The sequence below is a fragment of the Apis cerana genome, linkage group LG1 (assembly GCF_029169275.1).
Source record: "Apis cerana isolate GH-2021 linkage group LG1, AcerK_1.0, whole genome shotgun sequence".
In the NCBI taxonomy this organism is placed as follows: domain Eukaryota; kingdom Metazoa; phylum Arthropoda; class Insecta; order Hymenoptera; family Apidae; genus Apis; species Apis cerana.
Window position 1 is genome coordinate 3924240 of NC_083852.1, and position 24926 is coordinate 3949165.

General features: G+C 32.3%; 2 protein-coding genes across 3 annotated transcripts in view; one reads left to right on the plus strand and one right to left on the minus strand.

Moving 5' to 3' along the window:
* Positions 1-23147, minus strand: part of LOC107994951 (furin-like protease 2) — a 376396-nt gene extending 353249 nt beyond the window's left edge. For both annotated transcript variants that reach the window (XM_062077343.1, XM_062077339.1), the window contains exons 1-2: positions 22296-23147; positions 13559-14122 (exon numbers count right to left, since the gene is read on the minus strand). In XM_062077343.1, the coding sequence (XP_061933327.1) occupies positions 13559-13750 (192 nt within the window). In that variant the 5' untranslated portion in view covers positions 13751-14122; positions 22296-23147. The remainder of the gene's footprint in view (positions 1-13558; positions 14123-22295) is intronic.
* A 669-nt stretch (positions 23148-23816) lies between these two features.
* On the plus strand, positions 23817-24912 carry LOC107994716 (small ribosomal subunit protein eS17). Its single transcript, XM_017051739.3, has 3 exons — positions 23817-23959; positions 24304-24455; positions 24598-24912. The coding sequence occupies exons 1-3, from the start codon at positions 23957-23959 to the stop codon at positions 24836-24838; spliced, it is 396 nt and encodes a 131-aa protein (XP_016907228.1). The 5' UTR covers positions 23817-23956; the 3' UTR covers positions 24839-24912.
* The last annotated feature ends 14 nt before the right edge of the window (positions 24913-24926 follow it).

Consider the following 24926-nt stretch of genomic DNA (forward strand, 5'->3'; position numbering starts at 1 on the left):
CTGCGTTTTTTCACGGGATCTTGAATCCATGGCAAATTTTTGCTCGATGGATCGATGACGTTTGTAACGGTATTCGTTGTTTAGATGATGTTTAGAGGTTATATTGGTTTGTATGCAATCATATGAAAGTACGTAAAAGATCTTTTTTGTGAAATTAATAACTATATGGAGAATATACGATGGAATCTTTTAGAATCTTTGATTTCGTTAATCTCGATGGATAGATGATGTTAGACGTTATGTAAATATTTATGTATGAACGTGTGTAGGATAAATTCTGTGTGAAATTAATTCGTAAATATTTACGTGTGAACGTGTGTGTAAGATAGATTTTGTGTAAAATTAATAACGATATAGCTTTCTGGAATTTCTTATGTATATCGAAGAATTGGTGATATTCGTAACAGGATTCGCTGTTAGCCGATTAGTTTGGAGGTTATGTTGTTCCATACGCAGCTATGTGTAAATATGAATGTGAAAATTCTTTTGTGAAATTGATAACGATATGCAATATGATATCTTTTGGAATCCTTGATTTTATTACTTTGTCGTAAAATAATTAAAAATATATAAAGTATAAAGTATAGAAATTATTTCGATTTCTTTTTGAAATATTAAAAAGTTTATGTGAAGAGAGATTATGCAATTTTTATTCTCTGAAATATTCATTTATTTTTTGATAAAGAAAAATGATAATAGAAATAGTTTATATTCATAATTAAATGTTAAAACAAGAATACATTGTACATATGTGCATACATGTATAATGATGTTAATTTTAGTACAAGAGAAATAATGTAGATAGCGCCTTTAATCGTCGACACGGTATTCCATAATTTATATAGTAGTAAAGTCATATTTTCATGAACGGAACTAAAGACGTTTAACCGAAGATTTCATCCATAAAGTATTTAAACTTTAAATAAAATAATAGCAACAAGTAAATTTATATCTTTGAAAGAATATAACTTCAATAGCATTAAGAAAATGGAAAAATAAATTACAAACATCGTAAAATGGAAGTTTTTCGAAGAATATATCTGAAGCATAACACTTTTTACAATTTCAAAAATAAAAAGAAAGGAAAAAAGGAGAATAAAAATATGGAAACATTCAGAATAGTTTTATTCTACTATTGGTTTAAAAAATATTGCAAAACTTTCGTTTCCAATATTTCGTTTCCGCAAACTGTAGCAAATACTGGGTAATATTGATATCGACGCAGTCCACAAGCTGTTCGAGAATTTTCCCTCGATAAAATCGTGGTATAACATGATTCCTCGATTTTACAGTGGAAAGCGTAACGACATTATTTTTAAGTGCATCACGCAATTTCATGATATTACAGTTGAAGAAATGTACGTGTTATATATTTAAATTGCAATACTGTACTTCAATGTATATATATATATATATATATATATATATATAAAATAGAATTTCTAAATTCTTTTGAATTTTCTAATTATATAGCATTTAATAAATTGAATGAATAAATTCTTTGGTGAAAGATGTTGCAAATATTCCAATATTCCGTTAAATTAATATATATCGCAACGATCATCGATAACTACCGAATTAATGACTACGTAATTACTGTAAAAGATGAAATTCAATTCTGAAAAATTTTATTTCTTATAAAAAAAGCGAGAAGAATTTTACGTTTCAAGATAAAAAAAATGTGCACTTATTGAATAAACATGAATTAATGAAATATTTATACATATTTACAATTGAATATGAAGAATCGCAAAAGTTTCTATCCACATTAAGAATATTCTGAAATTTTTAGAAAATTGTTCTATCCTCTTACCCATACTTTCCTGAATCAAAATTATAATCAATATAATTAAACCAACACCAACCAAACGTACATTATAAAAATTATAAAATCAATCAAATGATCCATTTCAATCAAAAATAATCGAAATCGTCGATCGAGATTAAAAATTCACTTTTGACAGAAAATCACAGTGTATACACGTTTTATTATCCAAGCTAACCTACCTCTGTTAATTCGCGAGGAACGTAAATGAGATTCATTGAAACAGAGAGAGAAAGAGAGAGAGAGGTAAAGAGGATTGAAAGTCGGCGGGAAATTCAAATGGAAGCGGGGAATATTTCCACGCGAGAAGATACGCAGGCAGTGCGAGGGAAACTGATTTTCCTCGGTCTGTCGGGGTGAAACGATTCGCGGAAATTGTCGAGGAGGCATAAATCCCACATCCACAGGCGTCAAGGAAGGTGGAACACCTTCTTCCTTTCCTCCTTCCAACGCGATGAAATAAAAACATTTTTCAACATGCTCGACTTTCTACGAGCATCGACACCGGGCCCAGACCAGTCGACTGGAAAATATAAATCACCACTTCCCGATCCCCTTTTCTTCTTCTTCTTCTTCTTCTTATCGAAAATTTTCATTCCCAGAACGGAGGACAGAAACGAGAATCGCGCGAGACAGGAATGTACAATATATGGTGGAGGGGGGAATACGAATTATTCGATCAACGAGATAATCCACGTCTCTCGCTTCGCCTCTTCTCGTGCTTTCTTTCGACTTCGACGATGCGTAAAGAGGGGTTCTGAAAAAGATTCTACGGAAGGTCGGGAATTTGAGAATTCGACGGCGATTAGAGAGAGGAAGTCGTCGTGTAACAATCGTGTAAGTTTGTGAGGCATAATTGCGATATCCTTGGAGGTTATGGCGAGGAAGTGGAAAGATCCAGAGATTCTCGTGATAAGATCTTGTTGGAAAATTGGTAAGCGTTCTTGTTTAATCACTTCTTTTAACTTGAAATATGACATATCGAATAAAATAAGGATTTACGATTCGAACAAATTAAACTCGAGTAATGAAGTTTACGAGCAATTTAATTTTGCAGTGGTATAAAAAGCAAGATTGACACAAAATGATTCATCGTACAATTTCTAGAATCGCATTTTTCCACCAATTTCTTATCGAATTTTATAATGTTTGTGTATATGATTATAATTCCTTGTACCAGATTTCATATCAACGACAAGCGTGATAAGTATTTTTGTAACGCTTAATTCCACGATTTCTTAATAAAGTACGTATCGTATATTTTCTTTCTTCGTAGACGGTTGCGTAATCGTAAAACTTGTAAATATCAATATCGATGTTATCAATTATCAAGTCGCGTTCTCTGACCTCTCGAGGGTCATCATTGTTAGATCTTATGAGGCTTGAGAGGTCGCGTCTATCGTGTTCCAAAATACCATAGTCATCGGCAATGTGGCGCTTTTCGCGCCATCTACAATAAACTCGTGGAAAAAGAGAAGAAAGAAATTTTATACATCTGGAATTAAATTTTCTCGTATCGTTTCTTTTTTTCCCCCTCTAAATACAAAAGTCGAATATTTGTTCGAACAACAATGACGAACGTTGTTAAACGGCGGTGGATATAAACTTAAACATCACCTCTTTTCGAGCGAAATTCAATAGTTGGGAATAGCATTACTCACGGGATAACCCAATAAGCCGAAGTGCGGGGCTGTTTCGCGTCGAGAGGTAGACGCGAAGTGCACAACCGTTGCGAAACAGTTTCTTCGAGTCGAGTTTTAAAGGAAAAGAAAACGAAGAAGGAGACAAGAAGGAGAGCAATATTCCAGCGTCCATTTCAAAGACTGAAAATATCGGTAAAATATTATAAAAATTAGACCTTTTTTTCTTTCAGAATAATTTTAACCTTACTTTTATTGTATCGTATTAACGTAACATGGAAGAGAATAATATATATCTTTGGAGACTTTAAAGGAAAACTTGGTTAAAAATTAAAAACTGTTCGTGACTTAATAAATAAATCTCTTGCAACATTTTTGTACGTTCACTTTTGCATATTTATTTTGACTTCTAACCTCTCCAACGCCCTCTACAAGCACCATTACATACCGACTTCGATCACGACTTAACCCTTTGGAATATATTAGGTTAGAAAATGTCTCGCCTTTCTTTCATATGCATAGCATATCTTTCAAAAATTGAAATAGTTACAAACATATATGTTACATATACGTGATAATTTAATTTACTTTTTTCATCCATATCTTTAACCAATCCAAATAACCTTATTTCCGTATTTTATTAAAATTCTGCAATTTTTTACATCTTCAAGAAAGGAAGTAAAAGATGATCAATAAATTCTTCGACATACAAGAGCAAATTCTACGTGTTTCTCTCCTTAAAGAAGGTACGAAAATGAATAGACGAAAAGATTTCTCTTCGACTCTACCATGTTGCACGAACGGTGCAGTCTGTACAAACACAAACAGATATGCGCAAGATAGTTGGGCGGCACCCACACGTGAGAAAGGGCATTGCGCGAAATCCTTTCTCTCGTCGAGGCCTCGCCTTAATATTGCGTCCACACCGATGAACTTTTGTGGGGCGAGACAACTCGCGCGCCCTATATACCCGATCAAAACACGTTTAAATCGATCCCCCCACCATTCCACCGGTGATTGTATCCGCCAGACCTCGAGTGAACCGCGTGGAACTCTTGCCCGAGGGATAAAGAAGGAGAAGTAGAATCGGTAAGAGGCGAACTTCCTCCTCGTAGAAGCGAGGTTTCTGCGGATAATCGTGTCTCTCTGTTATTGTAAAAATCCTTCGTTCTGTCTTTTCTTTTTTTTTTTTCCCCCTCCATACATTTATACGATTACAAAGTATTTATTTATATATTTATTGTTTTCGTATACGTGATATATTATTGAAAAGTTGGTGAAATATTTTTTGTATTTTTTTATCAAAATCTTTCGTTATCACGGAAATTGTTGTAAAAATTTTCTTTCCTTTTTTTTTTTGATATATATTTGATATTAATCGCTGGATTTCATTTATTTGATTTCGAAATATATCGTTGCGGATGAAAAATCGAAATGTTTTTTGTTTCCTTGCATTAACGTTGCAGATATTTTTCACATCACGTTGAGGTTATTGTGAGTAATCGTGCCTTTCGAGTTATTATATAATGATTCTTGTGTCTTTTTTTTTCTTCCTTGTATATTTGCTTATTGATGATTTCACGTATATTTATTTGATTTTGTTACGTGAATTATTATTTTGTTGTAAAATATTCAAATACAAAAAAAGTTGATGGAATGTTCTCTTTTTTTTTTTTTTGTTTTTCGATATTGATAACATTCCAGATATTTTCCACATCAGACGTTGAGGCACCGTCCGACCAGATAATTGTGTCTCTCGTTGCCTCTGTTATTGTAAAAATCTCTCGTATTTTTGACTTTCTTTCTTGTACATTTGGCAATTGCACGATTTCACGTGATATTGCGAATTAAAAAATTGAAGCTAAATATTTTTTTTCCCTTCCTTACATCGACATTAACACAAATACTTTTTTATCGAAATCTCAATATCTCTCGTTCTTATAAAAATTCCCTCTTTCTTTTCTTCTTCTACATTTGATACAATTGCACGTATTTATTTCCTTTCGCTATTTGCACTATTGTATTGGACAAAAAAAAAAAAAGAAAATTGGCGAAATATTCGAAAACGTTTCTTTGATCTTCCTGTTTCTCTCTAATTTCATCACGTGATGTTGAATGAAAAGTTGATAAAAAAATTTCTCTTGCCGATAACCATGTCTTCTATTAATAATCCGAATTTCACAATTGCTTATCATTATCGTGTGCAACGCGACAGTTTCGTCGAGTAAATTTGTTCTTTGATCGTCTTCAACAAGTTCAGCACCTTTCTAAAAAACTAAAAAATAACGAATAAATTCAAAAAAATAAGCCTTTTCCTTATCGCCGTTTCACAAATTGTAGGGCAACAATCGGTTAAATTTCAAGAATGGACGAGTCCGTGGAATAATCGAATATCGAAGATTCTTTCCAAAGGAAACGTGAAATTAAATAAAATATCAATCGGAGGCTACCAAGAAAGATCTTTTATCCATCATTTCGATTGTATTTCTCGTATTAATTCGATTGGGGATCGAGATTTTATCGAGGGCAAATATATCCATACACACGCGCTTTGTGTCAAACGGAAGCTGGGGAGAAAGGAAAATTTGCATGAATGAAGTATCGATGCATCCCTCTTCTTACTTGTTTATAGAAATCTGATAATTTATGCTTCCAAGATTGAAAGGAAGTAATTCGTGTGTGAGACGAGGAACTCGCCTCGATAACGAGTGAAAGGGAGTCAAAGGGAGTAGTCTGTCATTCACAATTTGATGTAAATTGAACCGTTTGTTTAATCGTGGAATGAAAAAAAATAGAAAAGAGAGTTTGAATACGAAAAGAAGAATTTTATTTCCACCCTTTCTTCTCCCGTTCGCTATTGATACGATTGTAAAGGAAATAGGTAATACGTGACGTTAAATGAGAATTAAGAGGTGATTAATTGCAAATTGAAATTTTTATTAACAGGTACAAAGCAAAGTGAAATTTGAATAGAAATCTATATTCATTGTTTGTGCATTTTTTTTTTATCTTTAATTATAAGTTACACTCTTATACGATAAATGGTGATAAGGTAAAATTTAAAAAATGGAGAAAAAAATATCTTACTAATAGTTTTATTTCCAAATTGATTACTCGCTCGATTCGTTGTACAATTTTTTTTAAAAAAATTTATACGAACGATCCGCTTGAAAGATTTAAATCCATATTTAAATCTAATATCAATAATTTTATCGAATAATAAAATTTGGAAAAATTCATAAGGATCGTTCGTAAGTAAAAAAAAAAAAAAGAAACAAATTTCAATCGTTTAGCTTCGATGACGAATTGATTTTTTTATTTTTTATTATTATTATCTTTTTTAATAAATCGATCTATCACGATCCGTAACAAACATATACGATACGAATCACGACGGTATCAGAAATCGTAACGGTATCACAGGCAAAGACAAACGATCCGAAAAACGTTAAAAAGCAGGAACCGATATCGTCCATGAATCCCAGAAGAGTCGTCAATCGTCGAAACTCGAACTGACCTCGAAACTGCGTGAAATAAATATGTGGCGAGGATAGAGAGAGAGAGAGAGAGGAAAGGAAGAAAAAAAGTGAGTCGAATCGGTGACGATAAAATGTGACGAAATTTCACGCGCGAACAGCCACGTTCGAAACGCGATCAAAGAAGCCTGCTACGTTCGATTATATATAGTTTTCGCCATTCTTTTTGTCGAGCTGATCATCAGGGTAGCATCGAATGATTAAAGTGATTTTTATCATGGTGATTTTTAATTTTGAAAATTAAATCGCGAGATGGAGGGAACGAAACGAGAGTGTTTAATCTCGTTGTAAAAGTGTAATTGTGGAAATTGATAAAATTGTAAAGAGGTAAAAATATCGGAAAAAATTTGATTTTTTTTTTTTGATATTTTCGATTTGATATGGAATGTAAAGGTTTCAAAATTATGTATATATATATATATATATAAAAGGATTAACGGATTGTTTAATTGCAATTAATTTTAAAAAAATCTGGAAACATTCAATTATTATGAATTATTATATATGGATTATTTGAAATTGAACTTAAAAAAAAAGCTTAATCTCGAAATATTCGAAACAATCATCTTAAATGAATTATTATATATGGATTATAAATGGATCATTTGATTAAGTTTGATTGTTTTGAATATTTCGAGATTTTTTTTTTTGAGCGAAAGACGAAAATTTTATCTTAATTTTAGTTACAAGGAATTATGAACATTCGTGATTAATTCGGAATATCGAATCAATTTTTTCTCAGCCTCGAATAGGAGCTCAAATAAATTAAGCAGAAATTTAATTTTTATCGAAAGTGAATCATGCGATAAGAAATTTTTCTTGGCGAAGCATTTTCTTGTCGAAAAAAAAAAAAAAACGTGACAAGTGAGAGTTCATTGTACTAACTCGACTCGACTGCACATATTTATGCACCATAGAAAGAATTTGAATGGAGAACCGTTCCGCCATTCAAATATCACGGTTACACATATATCACTTCTCAAAATTTTCCAAAAATTCACACGTTACGAGAGAAATTACAATATTCTTACAATATTTTTGTAAAAGAATTAAAATCTAATTTATTTGCAAATAGCAATTAGAAAACATTGGATAAAAGAGGAAGAGGAAAATAAAACTCGAAAGGAAATTCCAAAAATAAAGCTTCGAAACATGGGATACACCATGTATTATATTATTATTATTATTCGCGCAGAAGAGGAACTTTCAAGGAGATTTTTCAGGATTCAAGATTGTGAACGGCATCCACGAGAGAGAAAACTTTTTAGAAGGAGAACCAAGAGTGCGGAGAGAAAAAGGAGGAGGGGAAGGGACATGGAACATGGCAACGATCGCCATGCATTTGCCAGAAACAGGTAATAAACTTCCGTCTCATGACGCGTTTACGTCCCAACCGACACGCCATTCCCCTCCGCCATTTTTCCCTCCTCGATATTCCATCGCCTTCCCCTTCCTTCTCCCTTCCCCCACTCCTCCTTTATCATCCAAACCTACCGTTTCATCGCGAGAACGCCTAAGGTCGATATTGAAAAAGTAACTGGTTAAAAATTTCGGACAAAGTAATTAATTAAAGCAATTGAAACACTTATCATATAAATATATTATCATAATTATTGACAATTGATCCGTTTTCCACATAACCTACAATTATTTGCCATTATTACTGTTACCTTTCGAACAATAAATTATAGAAGTAAACTTATATAATTTTGCTCGTGATTTTGGATTATTTATTTAAATTTTCCGCGAGAAAGAATGGCATCGATAAAAGGGAGAGAAGGGATGCGAGTATATTCCTGTTTCGAAGATGGAAAGTTCGTCTATCCGCGCATGTCGCGCGAAGGAGTTAATAGTTGGTCCGAGATGTGTGTGGAGGAAGCGTGTATGGGAGAGAAGGGGGGATGATGCGTCCGCCTTTCCGAGATGGAAAGTTCGGCGTTTATTCGCGCATATTAGGCGAAGGAGTTGATAGGGAACTGCGAATTTGTAAGTAAGCCTTTGTTGCTAAGATGGAGGGAAATTGTTGGTATTTTTCTTTTTCTTTTTTTCTTTGAAAAGTTACGTACGAAGCGTGCATAAAGTTAATAGAGACACGTGGTACGGTTATGCGAAAGAATATATATAATTAGTCAGATGTGTGAATATATAATATATACGTATATGAACTTCTCTATGCGAAGAGAATAGTGGAAAGAAAGAGAGAAAGAAGGGATGCTCTAAGGTATGTTTCTGATAAAGATGAAAAGTTTGAGAGGTTAAGAATTAGTCTCAAATGTGTTGGTGTGTAAGTGAACAAGACAATGAGAAAGAAGGTATGCTGTAAAGTATTTTGATGTTTCCTGGATGAAAATGATTTGTTTATTTGTACAGTTAATAACTACCTAACCTCTCGAATGTGTGAGTGAACCTTTGTCTGTGAAGATAGAAAAAGAAAGAAAGAAGTAATACTCTAAGGTACGTGATATATGATACCCTATGATGTAAACAAGATGATGAAAAATAGAAAGAAAGAGAGATAGATAGGATATGTTTCTGGAAAGTTTGGAATGGAGATTTGTTAACAATTAGTCTTAAATGTGTATATAATAAGTCACATCAATTGTAACAGCTCTTTTTTTTTTTTTTTAAATTCGATTAGCCTAGAAAGGCTGAAACCGTTCGTTCGTTCATCCTGCTTCCAGCGATTTTCACCATGGTCACGATCTTGAAACGTAAAAACGGATCTACAGACTGGTTAGAAAGTTCGCTCGAATGAACGTACGTTTTTGCTTTATAGAATATTAATCCTTCAAAACAAACATATATATAAAATCGTATCCTCACTTCCTGATTCACGATATAATAACTTTCCAACTTAAATAACTTTTCATTTTCACAATTACTGCTTCACCTTCAATAATAACCTAAACGCCACGTTCGAATATTTTTTTGAATCCTACTCAAAAGCATTCTCTGTTCTTTAATTCGTTTCGAAAAATCAAAAAAAAAAAAAAAATAAGCTCGAAAAATTGACCGAACTATCCAAGGATGACGAAAAACACGGATAATAAAGAAGGACGAAGAAGACAGAGGGGGAATGCAAATATCGTAATTTCGTAGCCCCCCTCCTCCCCCCCTCCTTTTTTTGTTTTCCGTTTTACCATCGGTGGTAACAAAGGTCAAAAATTAGCACGAAAGCACGAAATATCTCCCTGGACGGTTGACACAATGAAATTTTCACCTGTGCGCGGCACGCTGAACACTGGCAGGGAGGGGAGAGGGGAGGGGAGAGGATGTTTCGCGCGGTTGCATAAAAATACAACACCGCGAAACGGACGGAATGGAAACGGGCACACGAATTCACAAAAGCGTGGGATCGGGAATGCGGATCGTGAAACTTGTACTACGCCGAGCTAAAACGTGATTTATAGTTTTACGATCATGAGACTTTTTAGAGGTGGCGATAACCGTTCTGGTTGCGAGCGGCCGCAGTTCGGGCGCGAGTTGTAAAAATTTTTCGATGGCGGCCGCCGTGATCGTGAACGGCGGTGGTGGAATTTTTTTTTTTTTATTTTCTTGAAAAATTCATGGAAATCGCCTTTGCAATCGATACTGGCGATCCTCCCCTCCCCCCCACTCGTATTAGATGCTAGAATCCTTTGGCTTTGAAATTGTACGTTTAATCTAGAAGTTAATTTCAAATGTGCTATTTTTAGTGAATGGAACGATGGATATTGTTAAGTGTATATATATATATTTTTCATAAATTATCGATGCAAATTATTCGTGAAGAAGAAGGATAAAAATATTTGTTGTTTGAAATTATTGCGTCGATTTGATTTTATTCGATTATCAAATTCAAAACGACATTCCATATCGACATTTGATAAATAGATTGGAATTGGAAGAAACTCGATGATTTCGAACTCGAAAAATTGAAAATTGTGTGCACGATAAAAAAAAAAATATTTGTCAACGCATCGAACGAGAAAAAAACGTAAGATGAAAGAACGAATTACGCTGTTCCCATAACCGAATACATTTATCAAATTTAACTATTAGTAACGACAATTAATCAGGTAATGGAACTTATAGCGATTCACGTTTACTGCAATTCTGTTTAAATAGTACTATTTTAAACCTTAATTTAGTTAATGCACCCAATTAGTGTCCTTCCCTTGGAATAATTATCGTCACAAGTTTTTATGTCCTCGCCCTATCCGCTCCATTTAGCAAACTGATGTCTGCCTCGAACTAATTCAAAGTTTGAAGTTGCTGCTCGCGTTCCGTCGGTCGATGTAACTTACAGAATTCGCGATAGTTTTGGTTTCGTGGGAATTTTATAGGCGAAGCTTAACTGACAACTTTATTTCATCCTGTTTCGAAGGTTCAAGAGAATTTCTCTTAACGAAATTCCGTAAATTTGTATTTGGTTGCCTCGGTTGATAAGGAAGATATCGTAATTAACCCGCCAAACAGTGTAATCCTCAAAATTGAATATTTCGTAATAATTTTTCCTCCTTTTTTTTTAATATCATATATTATATAAATCGCTTAAGATATTTCAATATTGAAAAGTTTTAAATATTTTGGATTCGTAGAAATTTTTTACTCGTAACATTGATATTTCGCGCATCGGCGGCCATTAATCGGTAATTACGGTAATAAGTTTGGTGGTCAAGGTTAATATATCTTGGAACACCGATGAGCCAAGTCTTTGCAAACTGTCCTTATTAATTCCTCCCTTGAGTCTATTTAAACTCTATTACAATGACTACTTTGGAATAATAGCTTCTAACTAGAATACATTCTGAATAACTCAAATCGAGCAAGCCTTTATATAACGTGTTCCGCCATATTTGCGAATAACTATCTGCGACTCTATCGGTAAAACAATTTATGAATAAGATATTAAGCAATTGTAAAAATTCACAATCAAACATAATATTAATTCTTTAATTGTAAATATCAAATTGTATTCATAATAGAGATAATTTTGCAGTTTGCTTCCTAATTTTCTTAATCTTATTATTTTATTAAGTTTTCCCAGAAAGAGCTTAGATTTAGTAATCTTTCCCAATTTTACTTTTAATCGATGAAATTAATTTATCCAAAAATTGTCATTTCTTTTTTAATCCTCGTTTAATTTTTCTCTTCTATTTTTATATTTATATTTATATTTTATATTATATTCTATTTTTATATATATATCCATTATATTGTCCGTTATATATATGAATAATATATATATGAATATCCACTTAATGCAGAAAATAAAAAGTTAACTATTACGTAGATAATTTTAATAATAAGTTGTTGAAATACAATTAATATATCGTAATATAATAACTTGATTTTTTTCATTGCCTCATGCGAAACGTGAAAGAAACCGAGATAAAAAAAATGCGAAACCGGTATCCGTGAAAAAAACTTGTTTTTTATCTCATCAGCTGTAACGCGTAGCCATCGAAAATACTTTTAACTATGAAATAATTGTATCCGTAAGTGTCCTTGATACTCATGATAAAATGAAAATTAAATATGCGAAAAACCGGAGAAAAACCTGTTATCAAAACTGTGTCAATCGAAGCGATAAATTTTTATAACGAATTATGAACGATTACAAGTATAACGGGTTGGACACGCACGAGCAATTTCTTGCTTGAATTATGTTGTTAATGAAGGACTATTGAACCAAAGTGACTGGAAGCCGTTGATCAAGATAAAACTTCTTGTAGTATCCGATTAATCATTTATGATAAATGCGAGTAATCGAGTAATAAATCGATATAATAAAAATGCGAAGGTATACTTAAAAAAATGAATTTTACAAAACGATTTAACGAAAATATGATATTAAATCGAGAATAAGTTGTACGCCTTTCATTCCTCTGTATAATTTAAATTTTGTTTGCTCGTGATAGATAAAAATTATATTGCTGTTTAATATGTTTATAATCTGAGATCAACGAACTAATAATGATTATTAAAATCATTTTTTTAATTCCAATATAACGATACTTTAAATAGAACGTAACAATATATGATAATTAAATAAAATAAAATTCAAAAAATAATGAAAGATAACTCGACTTGCATTGCATCGAGTAAAACTGAAATACGTTACTTATAATTATTTAGCTAAATATATCATCGATTATTATCAGTTTGTCTACATAAAATTAAACTGTTTATGTGACTCCATAAATAAACCTCATCTATTGATATTTTTTTTTTTTTTATATCATTTTTTTTCATCATTTTGATATCTAGAATCTAATTTCTATATACAATTATAATAAGGTTAGTTTTATACAAAATTGTCCCTTGACACGAGAATTCGAATTTCGGATTAGATCGGGAAACTTCGGCCAAAGTCGGATCCGCTTGATACCGAATCTTCCCGACTCGACCCGAAGGTGTAATACAGTACGAAATACAAACAATTTCTATATCATCCTACATCTATCCGCAATAATAACGTTAACTTTCAAATTCCATAACGTTACAGAAGATGAACTATAAGTAAATGAAAGAACCAACTATAAGTAAACAAAAAAAAAATAATCAATACTCACCTGTCCATAATTGTCGAATCCGTACTTGGCAGCGATCTCCGCGGCAGCGTCCGGTCCATCTGGCACGTGGACTGCGAACTGATTGGTGAAGATCGGCGTTGATCGCGGTCGTGGCCCAGGTTCCGACTTTACCAACAGAGCACCGATCAACATCACTAGTAACACGCACAACGAATCCGCTTGAACGATCATCTCGTCGACTTCCAAACGGACGAGATTCTATCTTCCAAAATATCGTTACGCGTAATTTTTCCACCCGTTCAACCCGAGATTCACGACCGAAACGAATTTTCAAACGTCGTAGACACGGTACGACGGGGAAAACACGAAATCGAAGGTTAATATTCCCGTGAAAACCGGCGGGAATCGCGAATCTTCATCTAATTTCCGTGTACCATCGTAAACGTTACGACGCATCCGAACGACACGAAGGAGGAGGAGTGAAAAGAGAATAAAACGATTGAGGGGGATACAGTGACGAAATCGCTCGCGATACGCGACACGACACTCGCGGAAACAATTTCACGATTTTTTTTGCGATCAGCTGGAGAAGGGGAATCTTGTCTGTAACAGAAAAAGAGAAAAAAAAATTACGATGATTGGAGGGAAAAAAGGAAAAAAATGTTGGCTGGTCCGGTCACGATGCCGGAAGGATATCGCACAAGGATATCACGAAGGGATCTTTGCGGTGTGATGATATTAATTATCGCGGAGAGAATTTTTCACGCTCTCTGGACGCGCATTCTGAAATTTAATTCGATTTCGCCGTGGTCACGTATTCGACGATTTTTAATCTTTTGCTCTATTGTATTTTTTTTTCTATTATATACATATGGTGTTATATATTTCGGTGTTATATAAGGGATAAAACAAAAATTAACACGTAAAAATGTTAATTTGTAATTTATTAAGTTTTCAACTTTAAGTTTTTAATTATATACGTTAAACGAAGTGAAAGCTAGAATTGACTATACACAGCACAAAATAAGCCAGATAAATTTATATGCTTTCCAAAAAGCATAGATGCAAGATTTCGTTCCATGAATAAACTTTTTGATCCCTGATTATTCCTAATCAAGATATCGCGTTGACTTATAATATCTTTCGAAAGATAAAAATGAAAAATCATTAGAGAATCATTATATTTTATATATACAATTTACCACACAAGTCAAAAACAATTATTACTGATGATATTAAAAACCTGAGAAAGAAAGAAATTCAGGTTGAATTAAAATCAATAATGTAGAATGCCTTTTTTTATACATATATATATATTTTTTGCACGTATCGTCGCAAAAGAAAAGAAGAAAAACAAAGAAGAAAACTCGAGATAAAACGAAGAGTTGGTTCTTTCACGTAGGAGGGAAGGGGAGCACGCCTCGAAAGATTTCGAAAACTGTGTTAAAGCCATGAAAGCGATGAAACTCGCTGGATTCCACGGGCGTCCGTGGAATTGGAATCAAGAGACGCGACGGGTGAGTAATCAGAAACATCGGCAAGTACTCGTGGAGTACGGAGAATTGTTCGAAACAAGAAGAGGAAACAATTTCAAGATGGTGGATAAGTGAAAAATGAGTAGAATATCAGAAATGTAGTGTGTTTTTGAAATTAAAAAAAAAAAGAAAAAAACATTTATATATCCGTCGTTGTAATAGATCGTGAATGGATAAAGCTGTGCTCAGAATATGCATTTGTATTTATAGATATAAACTTTCGTACGAAATTTAAGAATTTAATTTTAAAAATAGTAGAGGCAATTGTTGATTGTAATGTATACGCGTGTGGCATAATATATATATATAATGTTTTCTATGATGTAACGTGATATGTAAAATCGTAATGCGAGAGATCGATCCAGATGACACGAAGAGAATAATATAATAAAGGCGATCGATAATTTTATATTTTTCCACCGAATGATAATTAACTTAAGTTGGAATGGCGAACGAATATTTTCGTGGGACGAGAAAATTGAAAAGGAGAGGGGTAACTAATCGTGAAACTAATCAAAAAAAATTTCCAATTCTATTGTGTATCATTCTGATTTTCAAAAAAAAAAAAAAAAAGAAGGAAGCAGACAATATTTTTAGAGAATCACATTCGCATTACACGGAAAAAAAAAAAATTGGTTTTACACAACCATACATCCAAATATTTGTTATACCAAGCGCATTTTTATAAATATTGCACGATCTACATACGTCCAACGGTATTGAAAAATGCTGCCCATCCGAACGCCATTTTTTATTTACAGTAAAAAAACATTGCACAGAGACATATGCAATGAAACAGTTCCTGTTACGGGAACCAATACAGGAACTCAACTCAAATTTTAAATTTTTCACTTGTAAATACCACTCTAATAACTTGGAAACGAAATACCAATTTTCATTCAAAATTATTATTAATTTATTACACAAGTAATAAACGTGCTACATACATATATATATTCAAAATTAAATTCTTGATTTTCTGGGGAAAAGAATTGCAGAAATTTAAAATATAAAATAAATTCTTAAGAATTAAGAACTTGAGAATTCGACTTTAACAAAAAAAAAGAAACGTATCCAAGATGTTGCAAGTCGATCGAAACATTAGATTCCACGAGAATCGTAACGGAGAGCCCTTAATACATAACTACTTAATATCGGTCGAAGAAGCGCACGTAAGTGGTAGAATTGTATCGTGGTCGAACACGAGAATTTTCGACGAAACAACAAATCGAAATAAATGGCGAAGAGAAGGAGGAGGAAGAGGAGAGGAAAACGGTCGGTGGTCTAATTTTGATCGCGAGATACATATGTGTGTGGAGGGGGGGGATAGAGAGAGAAGGTACACTCGCGAAAGTTAAACGAGCGTTGGTTGGTTACAGGTGAAAAGGAGAGGTTGATATACTTGGGCGTATTGTCGATATAGAAAGGAGTTGAGCTTCGAGTTAACCGGATTTTGCTCGCGAAATTGCCGTTAGACGTAATAAAGTTTAAGACGGAGAAGACTAGCGAACGATACGTTTTTTTTTGTTTTTGTCTTCGTTTCTCAACTGGTAAACGTATTTGAAAGTTGAACCGTTCTAAGGACAGGTGTTCGAGAGAGAGAAGAAAAACTCGAGAGGGATCGCTCTCAAATAATATTCGCGTTTCAAGGGCACGAGAAGAATTCTCGAGAGTTCTCAAATATATAAAGATATAAATTTGAGAGAAGAACTGAAGAAAGGTGTTCTCAAAGGATACAAGGATACAAATTTGAGAAAAGGATTCTCGAGGTTTGCCCTCAAATACAACGGTAGAAATTGGAGAAAAAATTTATTTTAAATGCAATTTCGATTCTTCGCATTCGTTGTTAAATTTACGTTGATACATTTTATTTAAACTAAGCCAATTTGTTAATAACGTCTTTTTAATCGATCCCAGTTATAATCAACTCGCTCATAAAGCTAATCGACTAACATGAAATATTAAAACGCTTGGATTGTTGTTGCTACAACAATTAACTTCGATCCAAATTTTCCTCTATAGTTTCACGGTAATCAATACTCGATTAATAAAATTAAAATATTAAAACTGTAAAAGCAGATCTTTAAAAATATAAATCATAAAACAAGTAAAAATACCTTTATATTACATCCTATCAGAAATAGTTGCATAACAAGATAAATTTCCAATCCATTTTTACCCAATGTTACAACATTGACAAGAATCTAATACCCATGTATCACGCGTTAAGATACTTTTCCCCAGTTCCAACCAGTTATTAAACCTTCGTCGAGAGACGAATCAGCTTTCCTCCTTATTCGCCATTCCATTTTTCCAACGTATACTCGCAACATATAGGGCGTATCTAAACTTTCGAGTACAAAGGAGCGGAAGCTCTAAAGAAAAATCGAGCGTGCTCGAGGAACAAACGTGGAAGAAGCGTATCGGCGAAGCAATAGCCAAAGCGTTATCTAACAACTGATCGGATCAATGACAAAGTGACTTAGACGGTGACGTCAAGATGAGGTATTATTAACGGAAATTCTAATCCGTGGTAGAAAATCGACAATGTTTACGCTGCAAATTGCGCAGATCGTCGACAAGAGAAAATTTATTTAAAAAAAATTTGAGAAATGGAATCGTTCGTTCTAAAATCTCTACTCGTTTAAATTATATCGTACACTGATTCTGATTGGTGGTAAACGAGGAAACGGATTTGGAAAATTTAATATAATTATATAATTTTATTATATAATTTAAATTTCGATCATTCGTTGAAATTATGAAAAAAATTTTGAAAATCGACAAATTACCCTAAAATTGCCATTCGATGATAAAAAATGAATTTTGAAACTATTTTCAAAAAATATCAATATTTGCAAATAAAATATCAACGTTGAATACTCTTATTAAATGTAGAAGAAACATTTAAATTGTTAGCTATTTTTCTCGAGCACGTTTTCTCAGAGAATGATATTCGCCGAAGAACAAAGAAAGAACCGTAATCAGAAGAGGAAATACCAAGAACCTGGTAATTAGAGGCTGGATAACCGTTGAAATATCGTGGACACGCGAGTATGACACGAGTAAACCCGAGCCGATTGCAATTAGGCCTGTGAAACGTGCAACTTTGTCGCGTGAAATAAGCCACGGAGGAACAGCTGCACGATATTTCTGTTCTAATTACCGAAACAGCTTGGAGTAATTTAGAAAATGTCCATCAGAGGGAGGAAAAGTTTTCTTGATAAAAAGCTAAGTTCCCCAACGAATTTTATCCCTTATATCAAAAATTATCTGTTGGCTAAGTAAAATCGTATTAAATGATATATGATTTGAAAAAATTAATACAATTTTGATAGAATTGATAAAAATGTAAATAATAACGGACGGTATTAAATGTCTTAAATTTTTTTCGATTTTTCAACAAAAGAAAAAAAGAGAGAGAACATTCTATTATTTGAAAATTCGACTATCGCGTAATTTTTTCATTACAATTTTTATTGTCTATCGATAACTTCATCGTCGTCAATAATTTTCTTTTCTTTAATTTTAGATGGATTAAACGCCCTACGATTCTCGAGCAAGAATATTATCCTATTCATACGTGCAGAAGCTTTACAATGCGCAAACGTATAGTACCGTTATAAATAAGCGAGACATGATGCAAACGAATAAACTTGTCGCTATATCCCTAATAAATACCTCGAAAACACAGCGAGACTGCGGACAAAAGCAAGAGAACGAAGGGGAGGGAGCAGAAAGAGAGAGAGAGAGAGAGAAGTAAAGAGGGAAAAACGGGGAGAACCACGAAAAACAAGGAATATTCAACATCCGAATTACGAGTGATGACGCATTAAACAAGTTGGTTTAACATTGCGTCACACGGTTAAAAAAGTAGGAAAAAATTCTTACGATAAACCGTCGTTCAAGAACCGCAAAGAAGAAGAAATTTGTAATTCGAAAAAAAAAAACGAAATAAAAATTTAAAATAAATGCATTGTCGATAAAATACGATTAAAGGTATGGAACTTTACACAGGATGTTTCGAAATTAATAATGGTAGGATAAATGGTACGAATAAAAAAAAAAAAGGATAAAATATAGACAATTGGAATTTGTATTGAATAAATATTTTATTAGAGATAAAAAAATGTACAGGTAAATAAATAAAATTTGGATAATGAGATTAGTAATGGAACGATAAATTTTTTTGCATAAAATTTACCGATGTTGAAAATTAACAATTTTTTTTTTTTAAATGTACAATCCTTGCACGTCCAGTTATGTAATTACGATGAATGTGCAATAACTAATCGAAGACATGGAAATAAATTAAAAGTGAATTTTTTCTGAGTTCTTTTGTCTTTTGCGAAGAGTAAAGTGAAAGGTTAAACATTCTAAATTTAGTTTCCTTTTAAAATTAATCATATTTATGCGGCACGTGAAAGGAGATGTAACTGTTTGTAAGTTCAAGAGCTCATTTTACTTTGTTACAAAGCATTGAAAACGCGGTTAAATTGGGGACACACGAACATAAGCCAACGTGATTTGAATATTGAACGTTCAACCGTTTGAATAGTTCTTTATTTTAGGAACACAAAACGAGATATAATTGAAAAGGAAACGCCATATAAAAGAAATAGAAAAAATTCTTAACGAGATGAAAAATTTCGTTTTTTTGAAATATCTAATTTGATTGTATTCCGTTTGAAATTTCACACGAAGAAATTATATCTCATTTAATTTTATATAAATATAATTTTTAAAAAATATATACGAATCGAATTAATAGAAACATACATTATTAATTTCCAATGATATCTAAATCATTTTCACATAATAATAATCAATTTATAAATAAATGATTTAAATTAAACATAATGTGTTTCCATGAAACTATGTAGATAGATAATTAATTTTAATCAATATTTTTCATTTACATCATTAATTTGACATTAATATGTTCTAACACGTGATAAGGTGCACTAAACTGGGATACATGTTCTTTACACAGGATACGCAACTTATTTTTATTACAAAAGTGTTACAGACTTGCAAGTAGGATAATAAAACTATGATGGCTAGAAACGAGAAAATCTAGTCAACCGTGGAATCTGGACGACACTATACACCACACATGTATAGTTTTTTATAATTCGGGAAATTTTATTTTACTTTGAAAATTTATCATTAACGTTAAAATTAAAATAAATCTATTGATCATACGTAAAAATTAAATTGAAGATCGGCATTAGTTTCTCTATTATAAATCGATAGATATTTATAATAATTATAAACATAAATATTATGTATTTTAGAATATCCTATATGTATAACATGTTTCGGTATTGGATGCATTTACGAACAACTATCTTGCGTACAGAATTCAATTACCAACGTACAGGAAGATGTTGATGACGACAACATTGAACAAACATACGTCTGACCAGTTTAGTGACAACTAAACTAATGAATGTTCGAACGTTAATTCGTAAATTTAATGTGCACATGGATATTTAGAATAACCAGAGCGCGATTTCGTAACATTTTATGATTAAAGATTGTGTTAATTTCTTTATTAAATTAGTATCAAATACGACAATTTAAATATTTGTATATTAAATATTTGTTTTAACGTTTTAATCTTAACATTAAAATTACGAAATGACTGAATTTATTATATTTAATTAATAAAAAGAAATTAGTTGTTATCATAATGATAACTACTTATAACAAATGTTAATAAAAAATACTTTAGTATTTGTTACAATAATTAATTTATATTTTCATCGTTTATAACGAAATAAAAATTAATAATTTTATAAATACTGCAAATCATAATATACTTTCAAAGTTTACACAATCTGTAATCTTTTTCGAATAATTTATTATATATCTTCATAAGATATTACCATTTCCAACGTTTATTTCGCAAAACAAAAATCACTTTAAAAGTCGTAAATTGTATCTTCTTCGCAAATATTATTACACAGTTAATATTATTAAAAACTTTTAAATATAATCTATTTGCAACTTTTTGACATATATTGTATGTCATCGAATATTCTAGAAGATATTATTTTTTTTTAATAATTATTTCGCAAAATAATAATAAAAGATTAGTAAGAATAAAAGAAAAATTATTTCATAATTCGCAAATTATTTTCAAATGATAATAATTACATTATCCATAATAAAAAAATTATACAGCCGATAATAAAATACCCTTAATATCGACAAGATTGTAGCCAATCACGTTCGTAAACATACTCCAATTTGAAATCTAACGGAAAACGAGGAAACAGAGAATCCAAACACGGACATTCTATACGTGTAAGTACACATATATTACCATATATATCACTGACAAGTTGAACTCGTTCGATCAGGATAGAACTGCAATTTTTTGTGGTGAACTCTCGAAAAGATGAAATTGCATGTAAAGAAGAATGTGGAGAAAGAAAAAAAAAAGTTCTCTCGAATCTCGACGGAAATGGTGGATTGATAATTCATAATTATTTCCACGAACAAAATATGAAACCATAATTAGTTTGAGATCAGAAAAGAGCGGAGTGACTAAAAGGTTTTACACAAGCCCGCATGATTAGAACGCGACATTGTGATATTTCTTTAGCGATGCTTCATGCATATGATACATATTCGCACACACGCGTGCTCGCATGCCGTGATGATTTTTCGCACGCCACTCGCTTTGGCCCAAATTACATACGCTCGTAGCTTCGCGAAACGCTCTAAAGCCAGTTGCTGCTTTCACAGCCTTTTTTTCTCTCTTACACAACGCGTACACATCGTACATTCTGTATGCGAATCACGGTCAGCCTGTATTTTCGACGAAAGTGAAAGAATTGAGATCAACGACCTTTGGCGAGGGAGAAATTCACAAAAGAATATCGACAGTTAAAATACAAATTATGCTCGCGTTTAACATTAATCCTTAAGAGCAAAAACTTACAACCTTAATCAAAAAACAGGATGGAGAAGTTTCACGAAGAGAAAGTCTGTGGTACACGAGGACGCCGTAATGTCAGCTGACAGGAACAAGAACTGCGAGAAAGAGCCATGTAATCGGTCATTGAAGAGAATATTAGTCGATATATAGAGGCATAATGAAAACATAACCGTGATAGATGTAGAAGTGACAGGAGGTTAGTCGTAAATAATGCGACATCAAATCGTATGCAATTTGATGAACAAGAACAATGACTATGTTTTCCGTGTAACTGAATAAGAAAAATGCTTGCCTGTTAAGTTGTAAGCACACGGTGTTACAGGTTTCCACGTTGTATAGTGAAATTCCAGCGATCTTGCGTCTACGACACAAATGTCACCGACTTTGGCACACGATACATACACAGAACGACTATGTTTTGGCAGTGGTTCGCGGCATGTTCTTCCGGCACGAGGTCTACGACGAGGTTAAATAGACGTTGACATGTGCGCGATAGAAAAACACGACGGCACCCACGCACTATTCGGAACAAATTGTCAGAAGAACGAGGCCGAACTTTCGAACCGAACTACCGATCGTTCCGACCACTACAGACCAAGTGTAGCACCGCACTGACTGCTCTCGCCGTTCACCAAGGCGATAAACAAACTCGTCGCCTCTCCCTCGCGAGTCTGCCCTCCTTCTCCGATGCTTTCTCCTCCTTCCTCCAATGGACTACTATCCTGTTTCCACGGACAAACGCCAACTGCCGTGCACTGCTGAGCGAAATTTCGGTCTTTCTCGCACCGCGGCGTTCGCAATATGGTTTGATCTCACTCTCATTACTCTGTCTCCTTCACTCTACAATTGTATATCTTTCTTACTTTCCCTCCCTCTACTTCGCTGCTCCGTTTAATGTACAGTGCTGCCGCCACACTTCGTTCCCACTATCACATCGCATCGCATTCTGTCACCTGGCGTTTTTAATTTTCTGAAATTTTATCAATGCTCTATTACAACTGAATGATGTCAGTTGACAAAAAGCATTCGTACTTTTTAAAGAACTAACTGTCACTCGCAAGAAAGGCAAATGAAACGTATTTAAGCTTGATCCATGACGCGACAACGCGATGCACGACATGTTTTGAGCCACTGACGTTCGGTACTGGTTTGCAAACAATATTGATGTTACTGGCGCCACCTACTGCTATCAATTGCAACATAATTTTGTTTAAAAAAAAAATTTTTTAATTTTTTACAAATAAAAATATCTTAATTTATTAAATGAATTAATATTTTAAATTAGAAAGTAAATCATAATTGCAATTAAATATTTGTATAAAAATATAATTAAATTTTCTATATATTATTCTATATTATTCTATATTATCTTCAATAGAATACATTAAATGTTATAAATATAAACGAAATACAGAAATTGTCTTACGATTAGAAGAAACTTTTTTGTAATAAAATATTTTATTAAGATAAAATTGCAACATTAATAATAATTGAAATTAAAATTAAATTTTTATATAAAATTATAAATAATTCTTTTTTACCGACAATTAATTCTTGTTTACCGACAAGTAATATATCGAGGCCTATAATTTATATAATTTTTAAGATTTCATCTCCTTTTTCACAAACTGAAGAATTTTATGATTTTATCATCTGATGATTAATCACAGTTTATCGCTAGATGATTATGTTTTGATATTGATGAATACAATTTTTTAGAGTTGTATATAATTAATAAAAAAAAATGAATATTGAAATAAAGTCTTGAATTATGATTATAATTATAAACTTTGAACTTTCAAAAGCTAAAAGATTTAATCTAAAGAACATTTTGAACATAATCTGACGATAATTCAAATAGAAAAATTAGTTCTCTCGTTGGCCGTTGATATCTTTGTGGCGGTACTATATCTCTTCCATTTTGTAGTTTGTCTTTACGGAATATTAGTCATCATGGTGCGTATATTTTAAAAATCAAAAAAAGTAATAATAATCCGTTATTAATTTCACAAAAGAATCATATAGCAATATATTTTTAATAATTTTAAATAAAAGAGTTAAAATATTAATGGTTAATGTGCATTATAATATTTAATTACTTATGTGATTTACAAATTTTGAGGTTATATGGATGTGTTTAGTGTATCGAATATTTTATTTCTAGATTTATTAACTAAATATAAAATATAAAAAATAATATAAAAAAATATAAAAAATAATATATATATAATATATATATTATATATATATATATAAGATAGAGTGAATTTGAAATAAAAATAATACAAATATGGTTTTAGAGTCGTGTCAGGACAAAGACGGTCAAAAAGGCCGCAAAACTTATCATCGAAAAATACTATACTCGATTAACTATGGACTTCCATACAAATAAAAGGATATGTGAAGAAATTGCTATTATTCCTAGCAAATCTTTGCGAAACAAAATTGCTGGGTATGTATTTTGAAAAGTGGTTATCTAGTATGAATATATTGTAATTATATGTTGTAATTTATATATAAAAAACAAAGACAGAAAGTTTTGAAATTTAGTGAATGAAAATATATTTTCTAATGTTTGATTTCATTGTTTTTAGATTTGTTACTCACTTGATGAAACGTCTTAGACACAGTCAAGTACGTGGTATTTCTATCAAATTGCAAGAAGAAGAAAGAGAACGCAGAGACAACTATGTTCCTGAAGTATCTGCTTTGGAACATGATATTATTGAAGTTGACCCAGAAACCAAGGAAATGTTACAAATGCTTGGATTTAATAATATCCCAGGACTTCAACTTACACAATCTCAATTACCACCATATAGCAGACGTTCTTAAAATTTATTTCTTTATATTAAATAAGATTGTTAGTGTTGCATTTTTCAATAAAACTGCAAGCTGACATTCTAAAACTTTATGTTTTTAA